The sequence below is a fragment of the Anabas testudineus genome, chromosome 23 (assembly GCF_900324465.2).
Source record: "Anabas testudineus chromosome 23, fAnaTes1.2, whole genome shotgun sequence".
Taxonomy (NCBI): Eukaryota; Metazoa; Chordata; class Actinopteri; order Anabantiformes; family Anabantidae; genus Anabas; species Anabas testudineus.
In genome coordinates this window covers 2,103,972-2,121,583 of record NC_046631.1, presented here as the reverse complement: position 1 = coordinate 2,121,583, position 17,612 = coordinate 2,103,972, and the positions used below count along the sequence as shown (strand labels likewise).

Genomic DNA, 17,612 nt, shown 5'->3' with positions numbered 1-17,612 from the left:
CCTGAGGTCCCAGTTGGTCTCCAGGAACTGGAGGAACACGAAGGGGCACTGAAAAAATTTTGAGCGGATTGGGCACCGTCAGGTATGTGAGCTAAACTGCTGTACTGCTGAATGAAGAAAATTTGACTGTTCTTTTTGAAGCTTTCCTAAGCAGCTGGAGTGAGCAAATTTAGGAAGTTAATATTTCCTGGAGTGATTCACCTCTTAAAAATGAAACTTGATTTTGGACAGAAAAAAAGTCAGGGAGCTGAGACATTTCACTGCTAAAACTTAAAAACAAGCCTCCCTGGTGTTAATCTATTTCTAGAGCTCAAATGGAGCCTGACAAATATCCTCCCCTCCAGGACAGCGCAGGTCCTGACATGGTTTATGTGTTCTTGTCTGTATTTGTGAGCCTGGACCTTTGTTGTTTGCTGTCAATGTCCTTTGATAAGTGATGCTCAAAGGCGAGACAGGAGCCTCCACCTAACCTAATGTGATTAATAATCTCAGAGCCACATAGAAAAGAAGCAGCGGTCCTCCAGGCAGCAGAGGCAAAATGATGCGCCCAGGAGTTAAGCAATATGTCGTGGCCAGGCCGCTGTACTCGGAGGACTCCTTCGCTGAGGACCACGAGAAGATCTACAGGCACCACAAGACCATGCTGGACCACGTCAAGCAGTACTTCACGTAAGGAGCAGCTTTGGCAATGCTTTGGGTTCCTCATAGTTTTTAATCATAGTTACCTCTATGATATGATATTTTATTCTTTACTATAATTCTAACTAATTGATATATGCCTAACCATTTTGTGTTCAAAATAATTAAATACTTTGTTGTCATTTCTAATTAGCACAAAAAATGACAGAGTGGCTTGCTACTCATTCCCTATTGTGAGGTGCTTTATGTTAACTTCTGTCTTCAATCTGTCCTTCTTATAGCTTTGGATGTTTTAATTGTCTATGTAAACCGAAACCTAATACGCTTGCTTTAAATGTGATTCACTCCTGTTTACTGTTTAATAAATATGCAAAGACCAAGGCAGGAAGAAGTAGGCTGTTCTATCATTACAACATTAAGAAAAGTATCATTACTTACATTACGTTATATTATCAGGCTTCTAGAGTTTCACTGTACATAAATAGCATTTTAATGTTGTATAGTAGGACAAGGTGAAAGTAATTTTACCTGCCTAACTGTTACTAACTAACTACTAACTGCTACTTCTGTTACAATACATGATATTTTAATAAACTAATATGTGTTGTATATGCAAAATAAATACTATTGAGTTAATATGAATTATTAAGCAGCATTAAATGGAAATACTCCATTTAAAAGTATAATAAAATTCACTTAATATTCCACTACTGTCAATAATGATCCAAATGATTTCTATTTTTATTTTTATTTTTTTAATTATTGTAGATGTGATTCCAAACGAGCCAAGAATGCAGCCCTCTCTCTTCTGCCAGTCATTAGCTGGATGAAAATCTACCGGATCAAAGAGTGGCTTCTCAGCGACATTGTGTCTGGGGTCAGCACTGGTCTGGTCGCTGTGCTACAAGGTGATTGGTCAGCGTGGTGGCATTGTAGGGGATAACAGAGCACGTTACAGAGCCATAGTGAAGCTCACCTTTGGTTGCTGGCAGCATCATGTATCGCAGGCGTGTGTCAGTCCGTCGTCAGTAGAGTTAACAGTGTCAAGGTCCACAACGTTGACATAGGTGATCATTCTAAATTAGGAGAGAAAGGGAAAACTTTTGGAATTTCAACTTTCCACATGAAAACACATTCTAACCATCCTGAAGAAACTTTTATCAGTTGCTTCATTCCCACTGCATGACAGATTGTAATTACAGTCATACTCACTGTCACATGCAGAGTCATGCACAGAGACATTAAGCAAGGTGAGGCAAACCCTATCTATACAGTGAGGGGCCTCAATAGGTTTCTTTGCCCAGAGCTCCCACAGAGTATTTGCCTCATTTTAACTTTATGCTAGAGGTGGGTTTTCGACATGGTCAACGAAAATGTATAACATTCTGTGTTCCTGACACTAAATGGTGCCATTTTATCATATGCAGTTATGTGTTATCTGATAAGTTTTGATAACTTTACAGTCGGGCTTTACCTTCATATCTGTATTTACTCTGTTCAGTATTTAACTACAGTATCTTTAGCGGCAGGTTACTATTATTACACATATTGTTATGTATGTTGGTATGGCTTAGTTTGAATTCAGTGAGTTACACAGCACTTTCCACATTTTATTCAATTTCTACACACTTTTTACACTAAAACTATGCATGAAATATATACAAGTGTATGATTAAAGTATGTTTTTTGTGCTTCAGGGCTGGCCTATTGTCTGCTGGCCTCCCTTCCAGCCTGGTATGGACTCTTCTCTGCTTTCTTCCCTGTCATCACCTACTTTTTCCTTGGCACTTCCAGACATATTTCAGTTGGTAAGGCCTGCATATCAATGTGTGTGTGTGTGTGTGTGTGTGTGTGTGTGTGTGTGTGTGTGTGTGTGTGTGTGTGTGTGTTCTCGAATTCTCAAAAGCCTAGAACTACAACCTGCTATCTCACCTCTTCCCTCTCTGTAGGTCCGTTCCCAGTCCTGTGTCTGATGATTGGCTCGGTGGTCACTAGGCTCGTGCCAGATGAAGGTCAACCTCTGAACATCACAGCGTTTGAAGGTCTGAGCATAGACGAGCGGAGAGTGCTGGTGGCATACTCTGTGACCTTTCTCACTGGTATCATGCAGGTAAAACACATGCACTGATTTCCAACAAGTTGTCAGTAGATCAACAAAGAGTTTCTAAAACATTTCTAAAACAAAATTTGTAGAAGCCATGATTAACAACACTTCTAGAAACCTCTTCCACATATTAAAGAACACATCTCAAAGTTATTAGCAATTCTACTTAAATCCAGAGATTTCTGAACTTACCGTGACCTTCTCTTTCAGCTGGCGATGGGGATGCTACAGGTGGGCTTTGTTGTCATGTACCTGTCCGACACTCTGGTGTCCGGTTTCACCACAGCAGCTGCCATCCACATTCTGGTGTCGCAGCTTAAGTTTGTGCTGGGCTTGCAGGTCCCAGGCATTAGCGGACCATTGTCTATCATATATGTAAGGGGAGAAGAGCTTAAAGCTTTTTTTAACAGTTTATCATATTGAGGAATATGGATCATTTATCTGTTGGATCTCTCTTTTTCTTCTTTTTTAGACCCTGGAGATCATCTTTAACAAGATTACCTCCACAAATGTCTGTGATGTGGTTATCTCTCTGGTGATCATGGGGGTGGTGTTCATCGTAAAAGAGATAAATGACAGATTCAAATCCAAGTTGCCTGTCCCGATCCCCATAGAGGTCATCATGGTGAGCAACATTTCACAACATGACTAATACCCACTTCCGTTGCTTGTTACACATAAATATGATGTCAAAAGAACAGCATTTATATTAGCTGTGATTTTTATGACTGTGATGGAAATGAGAGTCAGTGATAAAATACTGTAATTAATGGGAATTATGAGATCATTCACTTCAATTAAGGAAATTGCACATAATCTGTAAACTAGATATAGTTCACTCATAACAATATCAGCCATCACTGAGTGATTTGTATCATTTTCAGACTGTCATTGCATGTGGAGTGTCGTTTGCCTTTGACTTCAAGACGAGATATGGTATTGACACTGTTGGCCATATTCCAAAAGGGTGAGACATTAAGATGTTAATTTTTAAAAATATCAAACATGTAACATATATAAAGTAACAGTAATCCCCATTGTTTTAACTGGTTTTAACTACTGTAAAGCTTATTCCTGCAACTGCCAGATGAAAATACATTCAACCCTTATAAAATCCATAACACGGGTTGAAATATTGAAACTAAATAAAGAATGTTGCCTGTAGTAGTATCTCTGTAAGCAATGGTAAAATCATATTCTAAATTATATTTAATTTATAGAATTACAGTGTCCCACTAACAGTTTTTTACCATCTTAGATATGAATCTCCAGTGGCCCCAAACATACATATTCTTCAGGAGACAGCAGTGGAAGCATTTCCCATGGCTATAGTGGGTTTTGCTGTGGCTTTCTCTGTGGCAAAGGTCTATTCTGTAAAACATGATTACACCATAGATGGAAACCAGGTATATTACATTTCTCAAATTTACAATATTAAAGGTAAAGGGCTCAGGTGATTTGGTTAACAAAGCGTGTTTTCTCTCTCACCTGGTCTTAGGAGTTGATAGCTTTTGGCGTTAGCAACATCTTTGGAGCTTCCTTTAAGTCTTTTGCTGCAAGTACATCTCTTTCCAGGAGCGCAGTGCAGGAGAGCACTGGGGGCAAGACGCAGGTAAAGAAATTAAATAAATATAAAATATAAATAAATAAATAAATACTAGTACCTATTAATAAATAAAAAACAAAAACACACAATTAATCATATTCACAATGAGGACCCTTTTAAAATTCTGAACAACATTGACCTCTAGTGTTTCACATTTGAAAGTTTGGTGGTCCTTTACTTTGAGTAGATACAGGATACAGAATACAACAGAAGTATAACAGATTAACTACAAAGTGTCTCAGTGCAACAGGGCTGCAAGTTGAAAAGCTCTCAGCACTTATTAATTACCCAGACTTAGTCATACTGATTCACAAAAACTGGGATGAGTGTACCATTTTGGGTTTTGAATTGGGCGGTTCATCTTCAGTTTAAAATTATAATACAGTAGACAATCCCCTGCATGTAGTACTAGAGAATTCATCATCTCTGCTCTTTAACTTACTATAACTCCTCTGTCATTTGCAGGTAGCAGGTTTACTGTCAGCTATTATAGTGATGATTGTCACTTTGGCCATTGGATTCCTGCTGGAGCCACTTCCCAAGGTAAAAATCAGAGCTCCTTCATACTCTGCTAATATAAAATTCATCTTTGGAGTCTGGACTGGTTGGAAATTGTTGACCCATTATTTTTACAGTCTGTTCTGGGTGCTGTGGTCATCGTCAACCTGAAGGGTATGCTGATGCAGTTCAGCGAAGTGCCCTACCTGTGGAGGAGGGACAAACCCGACTGTGTAAGTCTTTACACAAAGCAGTTATAAAGAAAGCTTTAAAAGCCTGAAATTACTACATTCGAATAATTACTATTGCCATTTTGTGTAACCTAGCAGATGCAAATATATATATATATATATATATATATATAAATAAATAATAAATCACATGGCCTGTTTTATAAAAGTCCCTTCTGTTTCTCATCTTTGTCCATGTCCAGATGGTCTGGTTGGGTACCTGTTTTGCATCCATCATACTGGGGCTGGATCTTGGATTGGCTGTAGGCCTCGGAATGGAGCTGATCAGTGTCGTCATCAGGGCCCAGTTGTTAGTACCTGAACACCAACTCTTTACTTTTTGTTGAATCAGAACTTTAGAACTTTGCACTTCTCTTTTAACACGCAATGGCTATAAGGCTGTTGATTAGTCCATTAGACTCAAATAGCTCAACAACCTTGAGAATACATTTATGGAGGATAATCTTTAGTAATCTTAGCTTTTATCTAGTACCATCATAATGTTAAAATGTACTTTGATTTATAACAAAATACTGTACTAATACTGTCTTAAACATATCTGCAACTTGTGCAAAGCAATTATATTTCTTTAAACTTGTGTTTGGATGCTAACTTTAACTTTTTAATTGACTTTGTACCTGTACCCAGCACAATAAGAATACATTTGAATTTAATCAAATATAATGTGATGTCTTTCAGCCCTCGCTGCAGTGTGCTGGCCAACATCAGAGGAACTGACATCTACAAGGACAGAAAGGACTACACTGATGTAAGTTGGTTTGTCATCAACTAATTTACATGAACCCTGCTAAACCACAGTGCTTCTACCACATTGGTGCAATAAAGGCCTTAAATATGCACTCATTAGCTGCATTGTTTGCTTTAATTTGTAATTATCCAGCGCATAGCTCCAGTAAAAATGTTTTTACACTTCAGTGTGATGTTAATGGTAAGGCCCCTCCACAGATATATGAGCCAGAGGGAGTGAAGATCTTCCGCATACCTTCGCCAATCTTCTTTGCCAACATCGAGTTCTTCAGGAGCAAGTTAGTGGAAGCTGTAAGTCTCACGTGGCTACTGAGTGTTGTATTTTTGTAAATAATTTACATCTCATGTAAAATAGTTATCCTTACCCAAGCCCCACCATTTTAGCAAATCGGGTGTGGAGCACAGTAAAATAAACCTCAAATGCTGCTGTGAAAATGACCCACATTGAACGGGCATATTGTAAAACCACGGAATGGAAAAATAGAACTTCATAAATCTTATCTTTTACCTGATTGTATCATTGTATTATTCTTTTGATTCATGTCATGCTGATCTCTTCTAAGGTTGGATTTAACCCCCTGAGAGTGTTGAGAAAGAGAAATAAAGCACTGAGGATGATCCGGAAACTCCTAAAGAAGGGTGACTTGCAGTGGACATCAGTAAGTAATGACTCATTCACTGGTTCACTCATAATAGCCATAAAATGTAATGTAAATGTGTGAACATGGCATGACAAGCCCTGCGGTGATGACGGTTTGTTGTGTTTCATTTTACAACATGTCTACAACTTGTCCTTGAAGGTTTACAACGTGATGGCTATAGTTATGCCTTATGAAGTACAAAAGGTCAGACAATGCCTTAAAAATAATGAAATAAATTAACAATGTTAGTTGCGCAAGTACAATTATTCCCCCCTATCTAATCAACAAGTACATGTAAACAACTGATTGAGACTATTGCAAAGTGCCATGTATTGCCAAGCTTGTTGCTCCCACTTCTTTGTAGCTGAGTCATGACAACACAGCTCATTTATAGTTGAGGCAAATCTCTCCTACACAATACTTTCTCACATGGCTGAAACACACACAATGAGGAAGATAAAAAGGAGGAAGGAAGAATTACACTATGATGGATGCCTTTCATCCAGCAGCCGCTAGACTACACCACCAAGAGAAAAACTAAATAAAACAGCTGACAACATGTTTTTCCCCATAACAGAAAGGCTTCCTGAATACCTCTTGTGGACCTATCCAAGAATCAGAGGATGAGAGCAACATGGAGGAGCTGGACTTGCCGACTGACTTTAAGGACCTTCCAGTGCGGATCGACTGGAACGCCGAACTTCCAGCCAACATAGTTGTTCCAAGCGTGGACCTCCACAGCCTGATTCTGGACTTTGCTGCTGTCTCCTTCTTGGACATCTCTGCTCTTAAGGGACTCAAAACAGTGAGTTTTTTAGGAACAGCATCAAAGACAGGTACTGGAGAATACTGTTTCACTGAGACTTTTTAATCATAGAAACTTATTTTTGTCTTTGCAGGCACTGAAAGAACTGATTCGGGTTGAAATTGATGTCTACATTGTTGCTTGTGATCGTAAGTATCATTCCGAATACCCAATGCATATTGACCTCTGGTGTAAAGAACAGTCTTGAGCCAAGAATATAAATTCAACAAGATCGATTTACAGTACTAGACTAAGGAATGCCATTTGTTGATTGGTTTTACAAAAGATTTCATACTGACTGGCCTCTCCTCCTCACCTTGCAGCTTACATCCTGGAGAAACTCTATCACTGTTGCTTCTTTGACGACGAAGTTCAGCCGTCCATGTTCTTCCTGACGCTGCACGACGCCATGCTGCACATCCTGGAGAAACATCCAGAGTCCACAGAGAAGAAGTCAAACTATGAAAAGGTGAAGAAAACAATTATGCATTACATTTGTAAAAATCAAATGCAGCTCATATTTCAGTGTTTTAAATATGGGATACAAAATACTTCACTCTTTATGTTGCTCTGCAGATTTTAACAACAGTCACCGTTCACCATCCTGGCACCAGTTTCAGGACCAGAGACAGAACAGTGAGTATTTATTTTTATTTGGGAGCAGCAGCTCTTAATATGGTTTGTTATACTTGTACTTCAGGAATTTACCACACTCACAATGCTTTATATGGCTTATAGGGAAAACATTAACTTATTTCTTTTAGTGTTTTATTTGCTTTATTGTTCTGCCTGTTGATCTGGCAACAAGATAAAAAAAAAAAAGCAGCAGAGAGAGGAAAAGAAAAAGTTCCTGTTCTTGCAGTTTGACATGTTTTCAATATATAATGGGCTAAAACATGTCTTTCTCCAGTCACAGGGTCCCTGTCCAGAAACCAGATTCTAACGTTTGGCTGAGAAGACCTCTGGAGGAAAACAGCAAACAGTACAACACACTGATGGAATTATGAGATTTTTCACTTTATTCATTTGACAATCTATGTTTACATATGCAGAATTCACTGTAAGAAAACTGATTCGATGTTGTTTTTTTATACTGTACATAGTGCGTTTGTAGAATTTTTAGGTGCAATGTATTTTAACATGCTGTATTATTATATTTTCATGATGACAATAAATGACAACTTTTTGGCACACTTGGTCTCAAAGGCATGTTTTTGTTCGGGGAAAAAAGTAATGTGAGAAAGAATGAATGTGCAGCAGAATAAATCAGTTAGCATTAAAAATATAATAACATACACAGTTTATGTTTTGCTCAGTCCTCCAGTCATCCTGTATAAGCTTCCCTGAGTTCTGAGCACTGGCACTCTCTCTCCTGTACATATATGTATATTTCTAAGCTTCTTTCCCAATGTTCCACAGCACAACACAGTGCAATATACTTTATATATACACTGCCCACTGTCCAAAATAACAACTCCTAGATTTAACTAAGCAAATAGGTAAGAGTCTCCCATTGGATAATTACTGCATGAACAGAGGTGGGTAGAGTAGCCAAAAATTGTACTCAAGTAAGAACAGCTGTACTTCAAAATAACATTACTCAAGTAGAGGTAAAAAGTAGTGATCCAAAATATTACTCAAGTAAGAGTAAAAAAGTATTCGGTGAAAAGACTACTCAAGTACTGAGTAACTCGTAATGTCCGATTTATTTAGTTATTTTCTTAGAAACTACGTAAACACTGCAGCCAGTGCAGAATGCAGTAATGTAATGCAGACATTGCAAATAATAAAATAAGATGAATGAGGAAAGGTACGCAATAGATCCATACCTGCAGTGGATGGACATGAAAGGTGCTTCTGTCTTTCCTGACCCCACGGATCCTAAGAAGTCATCTTCATCAGAGAGGCTCCTGTTTGTGCTGACATCATCCAACTCTGTGTCTAGATGAGGTCTGATGAGTTCAAGGACTGTGGAAGCCTGAGCTTCTAACTCTCACCACCCTGTGGTTTAGTCACTGACACACTGAACTGCTGATGACAGCAACAATAACAAACAACACATTCAGTTCCATTTGCTAAAGTGAACTTAATCAAAAATATAGGATATAAACAATATTAACGATATAATGAACAAATCCATTCATACAGGACATTTCTGTAACTACTTATCCAGTAAACTTGTGTTTTTAGCCTTTAGCTTACTTGCTAATTAAATATGCTAACATTGCAACATTAAATGAAACAGCTAAACTCACCGCGACATGTTTCCTCAGATTAAACGTTGAGTTTAATACGCTTAAATGTTAAATGTCCAAACATTTAACATTTAAGCAGACAGAGAAGGCACCGCATGAGCTGTTCGTATTCACTGTGTGTAAACGAAACATGTTTTTAACACGAGGCCAGGGGTTGTTCATCCTCTTAAGTTGTAGCGTCGCTGATAGAAAGCTCCGCCATCTTTGTTCCTACCAGGACTGACGGCTTTTTTTCCCGCTAGGCTGAGTGTAACGGAGTAAGAGTAGCGTTACTTCTTCACAAAAATACTCAAGTAAATGTAAAAAAGTATGGTGCAGTAAAACTACTCATAGAAGTACAAAAAGTTACTCAAGTACATGTAACGGAGTAAATGTAACGCGTTACTACCCACTTCTGTGCATGAATAATGATTTAGCAGTACTACTATGATCTGGGGTGTGATAGACTGTGTGACTTTTATTTATTATTTAAATTTTTTTATTAAAGTTTATTAAAAGGTTGAACCTATTGACACCATCAACCATGGAGGTACAGTAGAAGTGCTTATCAAACTGAGGAGAATAATAGAGCAGCCATGGAAACCATAAATTCAGTAGGTGGGTCCTGGACCAGGATATTTTGGACTGACAAATGTTTTTTTAATGTATCTGCACAATAAATCATAAATCTGCCTTTTGTTAATTATTAAACTGAGAGAAGACAAAAGTAACATGGTGATGACATTGATCTCAGATTGCAGATTAGATACACATAAACAGACACACATACTAATCTGCACTGGGCAAAGGTTCTCCAAGGGATCTGTCTCCAGAACCTTTTCATGTTATACTGGGATTTCACTTCTGAAGTGTGACGATGGCAACTTTGAGGAAAGACTACGTGGTGGCCAGACGCGTGTACTCTGAGGACAGCTTCGATGAAGATCACGAGAAAGTCTACAGGGTGCACAAAACCATCCTGGACCATGTCCGGGGGTATCTTACGTAAGTGAGGCCCCTTCAGAGATTGGACCCGATGACCTGCACTCTTGAGTTTTTGAATAGTTTGTGTCTATAGGTGATAATTTCATCTCTTTTATGCAAACATTAGTAGCAGTAAAGAAAAAGGTGTATTTAAGACCTTTTATATGTGTGTGTGTGTGTGTGTTTGTGTGTGTGTGTGTGTGTTGAATACAGCTGTGATTCAAAGCGCGTCAAGAACACAGCACTGTCTTTTCTACCTATAATCGGCTGGATGAAAATCTACAGAATTAAGGAATGGTTGCTGGGTGATGTGGTGTCTGGGATCAGCACTGGACTGGTGGCCATCATGCAAGGTGAGGACCAGGACAAGTCAGGCACTGAAAGCTCCCAGCATTAATGGTGCAACTGGAAGGAATTTGGTGTAGGAGAACACCTTGACCATAGTATCATGGAAAAACAGCTATTATAATTGATTTGTATTTACATTTATGGTTGTAAATAAAAACTTAATCCAGTAGCCTATATTTGGAATTCCACTATTTTTAGATGTTGCTATATATAGGGTTAAATATACTGTATATCTTCTTATGTATGTGTTTGTAACAGCAAGTGAAATCACTGATTAAAATATATATATATATCCCAACTAAGACAATTAAACAGCCATAACAACTAAAAGAAGTACAAGAGCAGGCAAGTAAACTTATTAACCTGCATTTACGATGTACGATACCGTGTAGTTATCTAACTGATAACTACAAACTGCAGTGAAATATACATTTTTGACAAGTGGAAAAGGGGTTTTGAATTACGTCTACCATTTTTAATGCTATTACTGGTATTATTAGTAATATTTATGATGAAAGTAATTAAATGACACATAAGTCTGTATAAAATAAAAACATAATTTTGCAGCCATCAGGTAACTCTAAAGCTGAAATTCATACATTAGTTGAATTTTGATCAATTTTAACTTGACTATGAACTTATCCTTGTAAAAATATTTTAATTTCTATGACCTCAACATGGACTTTACCAAAGTTTAGCATGCAACGTCACAGGTTATATGATGTGGTAAATATGAATTCCAACTTAATTGTGTGTTTGTCGTTTTGCTTTGGTCCCATTCAGGACTTGCCTTCGCTATGCTGGCCTCTCTGCCTCCAAGCTACGGACTCTATGCAGCTTTCTTCCCAATGCTCATTTACTTTTTCCTTGGTACCTCGAGACACATATCTGTAGGTACGTGTTTCAATGCCACAGTCACTGTGAAACATTTTGTTTTTATCTCTTTGTGAAAAAAATAACTTGATTTGAATTAGATTGAAATTTGAAGTGATGTCACATTAAATATGATCTATACAAGAAAATGTTATTGATCTGATAATGGAGCTAAGACTAACACAGTACTCCCCACCCACCCCTCTACACTCATTCCCTGCAGGCCCCTTCCCAGTTCTGAGCCTCATGGTGGGTTCTGTTGTTGACCGCCTGGTCCCAGTGGGAGGATCACCTGCAAATTTCACAAGCTTTGAGGGTCTTGAGCCAGATGAGCAGAGAGTCCTGGTGGCTTCCTCTGTGACCTTCCTCATGGGGATTTTCCAGGTACATTTGGCTCCGTTTGTCATTTTCTTGTGAAGTTTTTGGATCCGTTTTCACACCGAGCTTTTTTTCTTCTTCTCATGTAGCTTGCAATGGGACTTCTACAGGTGGGCTTTATCGTTGTGTACCTGTCGGACACTCTGGTGTCTGGCTTCACCACTGCAGCTGCCATCCAGATCCTGGTGTCCCAGCTCAAGTTTGTTTTGGGATTAGTAGTCCCAGGCTATAGTGGTCCATTCGCTATAATAAGGGTGAGTCCAAGAACACTGTTGAACTAAACTTTTAAACTCATCAGATCACTTTCAGCAATAACTGTGATTCATTCATCCATAGCACAGTTTTACTGGTGAAGAATGAATGAAGAACCAAATATTGTTGTTCAGTATGCGTGGTGTGTTTTATCATGCTCAAAGTGTTGAGTGAACTGTTTCTGATTCTTTTGCACAGACTCTGGAGAACATCTTTGGCCAGATCACCTCCACCAATATCTGTGACCTGGTGATGTCCATATTGATCATGGTAGTGGTGTTCATTGTGAAGGAGCTAAATGACAGATACAGAGCCAAACTACCAGTGCCCATCCCCATAGAGGTCATGGTGGTGAGTGATTCCTTGAATGGAAACACTCAACGTTTCCAAAGTATAACATACATATGATTGGTTAATGCCAGTCGCTGCCTGGAAAGTAAGTCTGTTTCACCCAAAACCAGGAAGCTCCCTTCTTTATTTGAGAAGGTCAAGGAAGAAAACTAAGGTCTCCTCTTTTAGTCAATCTGACTTTTTTTTTTATAGATCCTCAATTGTCTTCTCATATTCCCACAGACTGTTGTAGCTTGTGGGGTGTCATATGCCTGCAACTTCGAGGAGCGATACGGTATTGATGTTGTTGGAAACATGACTAGTGGGTAAGTGTGATGTTCTCCTGCAAATCTATGTGCTGGTGTTAAACGTGCAATTCACATCTCTTAAATCCACAATTGAGCACAGTTATCTTTCAGGTACCAGCCTCCCATTACACCCAGCGTGGAAGTCTGGCAGGACAGCGCTGTGGATGCCTTTCCAATAGCCATAGTGGGATTTGCCGTTGCCTTCTCTGTGGCCAAAGTCTACGCCATCAAACATGATTACACTATTGACGGCAACCAGGTGAGTTACATATAATATCACTGTATATTCTTATCTGGCTGCGATGGAGGAAACTGAGTTAATTGGTGACTGATACAAAGTGAAGAAGACTCATAATTGTGCTCATGATCATATAAAGTTACACAGAATTTTGTTTTTATGTGAAGTTTGCGTGTCAGCTTCCATGGGTGACACATAGCAAAGTAGCTCAAGCTGGGTCATTAGAAATAAAACAAAGGAAATCTTTTACTGAACTTAACATAACTTAATTTTTCATTCTTCCATCCCAGGAGCTCATTGCATTTGGGGTTAGCAACATATTTGGTGCAAGCTTCAAGGCATTTGCAGCCAGCACAGCGCTATCCAGAACAGCCGTGCAAGAGAGCTCAGGAGGCAAAACACAGGTCGGCAAACATCTCTCACCATTTGCAGTAGCTGTTTGCTACTACAGGTCTGAATGATCACTAGATTACTGTCTGCAGATGTTTTTTTCTCCAAATGGTTTACTGGAATGTTTTTATATCACATCCTTTCTTTCACTTGCATCTGAAAGTCAATCATTAACTGTTTTTACTAATGCAGATCGCAGGGCTGCTCTCAGCCATGATGGCGATGATTGTAACTGTGGCACTTGGGTTCCTGCTGGAGCCGCTTCCCAGGGTGAGACTCATTTCATCAGTCTCTGGAAGTGGACTTTCTACTTGTTAGGTCAAAACATATCAGTACTCATCAAAGTAGCTTCTTCAGTCTGAGGATAGTTGGTTGGAGACCACAAATGTATTATTTTTCACATTAACAACCAACCAACTATCCTCAGACTGAAGAAGCTACTTGGATAAGTAGTGACATGTTTTGACCCAACAAGAAGGAAGTCCAGTTGTCATGACTCAACTTCACCTGGATGAATCTTCACTGACTCGTTTCATCCATGTTCATTCTTAAGGCATTTTTCTTTAATATTTGATTTGACTCCAGTCTGTCCTGGGTGCCCTGGTTATCATCAACTTGAAGGGCATGCTGATGCAGTTCAGAGAAATCCCATATCTATGGAGAAGAGACAAAACTGAATGTGTAGGTTTTCAGTGAACGTCTTGGAGTTTCTAATCTAACATTTCAATTGTATGGACATTTACTTGCCATAGTCCAGTTTTTGATGTCAGGTGTTTCTCTGTAGGTGGTGTGGGTGGGGACATGCCTGGGTGCCACTCTGCTGGGACTGGATATTGGTCTGGCAGTGGGCTTGGGAGTGGAGCTGCTCACTGTTGTCTTCAGGATTCAGTTGTAATTAACATGTTTTGACATCTTATATCATCTGGTTAATGGACAAACTGACATCAAAAAGAAAATAAGGAGAACATTGAATGAAAAGCACTATATAGAATAGTACAATGAAAAAGCAAATACAGGTGTGTTGTCTTATAGTCTCATATTTTGACCTGTTAAAATATTCATCTTAAACCCTCTCTGTCTCCCTCTAGTCCCATGTGTTCTGTCTTGGCTAACCTCCCTGGGACTGACCTCTACAGAAATCGCAAGGATTACCTACATGTAAATATATCGAGTTTCATAATCTACTGTTGTAACTATGTGTGAACGATGTTGATTTTTTTTTTTGCTTACCTAATGAAATGTATTCTAAAGATTTACATTTCACATCAGTTGTTAACGATGCCGCATTCTCTTCTTAGATACTGGAGCCAAATGGAGTGAAAATCTTAAAGATGCCCTCCCCTATCTTCTTCGCCAACATCGAGTTCTTCAGGGAGAAACTTGAACAGGCTGTATGTACAGTATGACATGTCTAGGAATTCCCTATGTGCTCTGTATGCAAACATGACATCAACACTTGGTTGTTCCAGATTGGATGTAACCCTTTAAGAGTTCTAAGGAAGAGGAACAAGGCCATCAGGCAAATCAAGAAACTGGTGAAGAACAACGAAATTCCGATTACAGAGGTGTGTTGTATAAAACCTATAAAATGTATTTACTGTACCTTCTTTGGAAATATAGCCAACAGCAATTTGTTTCGATTTTTTGTCTAACAGAAAGGTTTCGGTGGCTTTTTATACCAAACAAATGACGAGTCTGATATGAACATGGAGGAGTTTGATCGACCCATTGACCAAAAAGACCTTCCGTTCCAAATTAACTGGAATGCAGACCTACCTGGAAATATCAGTGTTCCCAGAGTGGACATCCACAGCCTGATCCTGGACTTCTCCGCTGTCTCCTTCCTGGACATTTCTGCTCTGAAAGGACTAAAAACGGTAAAAGAGCCTTAATACTCAGGTGACATACAAGAAATTGAGTTCATGAACCTTGTTGCTTTCTATTGCTACTCTATAACACAAGAAAAACAGAACAGATCGGTACTCCACTAAGAAACTGATTTCTCTGAGCTACAATCTTATTTTAATTATGTTAAATACTATTGAACTTGATATTATCATTGTATTATTCATGTAATAAAAACCTTCTCACTGCAGACACTCAAAGAGTTAATCCGAATTGACGTGGATGTTTACATCGTGTCATGTGATGGTGAGTTTAATTCACATTTCTTAAAAAGAGCAGCCCAAACCCCAATGTGAACAGTTATTCAGATGTGGAAAATATTGTTGGTACCCTTCCCTTAAAGTATGAATAAATTCCATGACCGATCATGCCTAGTGCCTACTGTACAAGCCTGTGGGGGCAGTGCTATGAACTGGGGTCGCTGCTGCTGGTCAGGTCCAGGTTCAGCAACGTTATGTGCCCAGAAAAATAAGGTCAGCTGACTAAAGAGCAACTCAAACTCAAAAGCAATGTCTGATTTTCATTAGTTAATATTTATTTGTTATTACTTCTGTCAGTTTAAAGTTATTTCAATGACCATTATGGGTACAAACAATTTTTTCCACATCTTTATAGCAGGAAAATTTTGACGTGCACATATAGTATAAATACAGTCCTTTAACCGTTGGCATTTGTTGACAGTGAACATCCTTGAGAAACTACACAGCTGCATGTTCTTTGATGATGAGATTCAGTCCTCTATGTTCTTCGTGACCATCCATGACGCTATGCTGCATGCACTTGAAAAACACGGAAGGAACAAGCATAAAGGCTGGGTGGTAAGAAACAACTATTTATGAGTTATAGCACATCATTCTCTACCTCCACCTACCTGACTTTACAAGCATAAACGTAAATCACATACTTGAAAATATACTTGATACTTGGATGAAAGAATGGCCTATATAGAAAATATTGCGAAAATTAAACCACTTCTTGCACGTGATGATCAAAAGATTTGTGCTGTCTCATCCTGTCTATTATATTTTAATTGGACTTTACAAGAAATCAATAAAAAAAAAAAAACCTGCAGCTGAAATAAAATACAGTTTAAGAGGTTTAACCAAAACAAATATAAGAAAGCATGTTACACCCATTTTTTGGAATATTTACAGTGGCTCCTTGTCTCATTTAGAACTGATTTTAAAATTTTAGTACTGGTTTACAAGCCCCTAAATGGTTTAGCATCACTACAGTTAACTGAAGGACAGTGTAGCATTTTGATGGGAGCAGTAACCTCACAGTGCCTGGTTTCACTTTACACTTTTTACAAGTCGTTCTTGGTGTATTTTTGTTTTATTTTTTGCAGATGTCACAATCCAGACTCTAGAAGAGCTGTTTCCAGGCACACAAGGACAAATCTTAAGCTACAGACGATGATGAAATGCTGAAGCACTGCACCTTTGCAATCTATTGTTCCATATGTAACACTACACAATGCTTTGTATTTTTAGTAAAAGAATATTTTATATTATAATACTGTTTTAGTAAAGTATACTGAAGTTTATAGTTTTATCGTAGGTTTTTTAAAGTGCCTGAATTCTTTTCCTCGTAAGGAAAAATCCATACACAATAACACCCTCATAAAGGTTGGCGTATCTAAATCAAAGTCAACAACGAGGAGAAGACTTACACCACAGTAAATATAGAGGGTTTACCACTAGATGTAAACCACTGGTAAGCCTCAAAAACAGGAAGACCACAGGAGAGTTTGCCTAAAACATGTTTAACACATTCAATGTTCTGCAATGGACAATTTAATATATTAGTTTGTTTAAATGCTCACCTGAAATTGGTGAAACTTTTATCAAGCATAGAGTTGGGTGATTAGGGTTATTATTTTGTGACAACTCCCTTAAAGCTGACAGTCTACAGGAATGTTTCACCTTTAATCCACTGTGGTGGCAAAATGATCAAATTTATGTCACTGTGCAAATACTTGTGCACTTGCCTGTATGTCAAAATAAATGTAATACACTTGAAAAACAAGAGTGCTTTAACTCCGTTTTCGTGTTTACACACACACAATAATTACTTTAGCT

General features: G+C 38.5%; 2 protein-coding genes and 2 long non-coding RNA genes across 4 annotated transcripts; 2 read left to right on the top strand and 2 right to left on the bottom strand.

Annotated features, from left to right (window-relative positions):
* Positions 1-514: 514 nt before the first annotated feature.
* Positions 515-8,482, top strand: LOC113163009 (chloride anion exchanger-like). Its single transcript, XM_026361308.1, has 20 exons — positions 515-669; positions 1,408-1,547; positions 2,337-2,447; positions 2,589-2,749; positions 2,954-3,118; positions 3,216-3,368; positions 3,628-3,710; positions 4,002-4,149; positions 4,242-4,355; positions 4,815-4,892; positions 4,985-5,080; positions 5,281-5,387; positions 5,777-5,846; positions 6,044-6,136; positions 6,409-6,504; positions 7,064-7,291; positions 7,386-7,440; positions 7,615-7,760; positions 7,868-7,927; positions 8,202-8,482. Exons 1-20 carry the CDS (start codon positions 539-541, stop codon positions 8,232-8,234), a joined length of 2,268 nt encoding a protein of 755 aa, XP_026217093.1. The 5' UTR covers positions 515-538; the 3' UTR covers positions 8,235-8,482.
* On the bottom strand, positions 3,994-4,935 carry LOC113163011. Its single transcript, XR_003298863.1, has 3 exons — positions 4,792-4,935; positions 4,232-4,338; positions 3,994-4,114 (listed from the first exon to the last, which is right to left on the bottom strand). It is a non-coding gene; the product is annotated as an uncharacterized LOC113163011 (long non-coding RNA).
* On the bottom strand, positions 7,623-9,676 carry LOC113163010. The gene is made up of 3 exons (XR_003298862.1): positions 9,547-9,676; positions 9,121-9,259; positions 7,623-7,750 (listed from the first exon to the last, which is right to left on the bottom strand). It is a non-coding gene; the product is annotated as an uncharacterized LOC113163010 (long non-coding RNA).
* A 448-nt stretch (positions 9,677-10,124) lies between these two features.
* LOC113162846 (chloride anion exchanger-like) lies at positions 10,125-16,900 on the top strand. The gene is made up of 20 exons (XM_026361082.1): positions 10,125-10,139; positions 10,335-10,530; positions 10,723-10,862; positions 11,641-11,751; positions 11,954-12,114; positions 12,198-12,362; positions 12,559-12,711; positions 12,934-13,016; positions 13,110-13,257; positions 13,527-13,640; positions 13,819-13,896; positions 14,212-14,307; positions 14,411-14,517; positions 14,715-14,784; positions 14,925-15,017; positions 15,096-15,191; positions 15,282-15,503; positions 15,723-15,777; positions 16,213-16,349; positions 16,880-16,900. Exons 2-20 carry the CDS (start codon positions 10,403-10,405, stop codon positions 16,898-16,900), a joined length of 2,178 nt encoding a protein of 725 aa, XP_026216867.1. The 5' UTR covers positions 10,125-10,139; positions 10,335-10,402.
* The last annotated feature ends 712 nt before the right edge of the window (positions 16,901-17,612 follow it).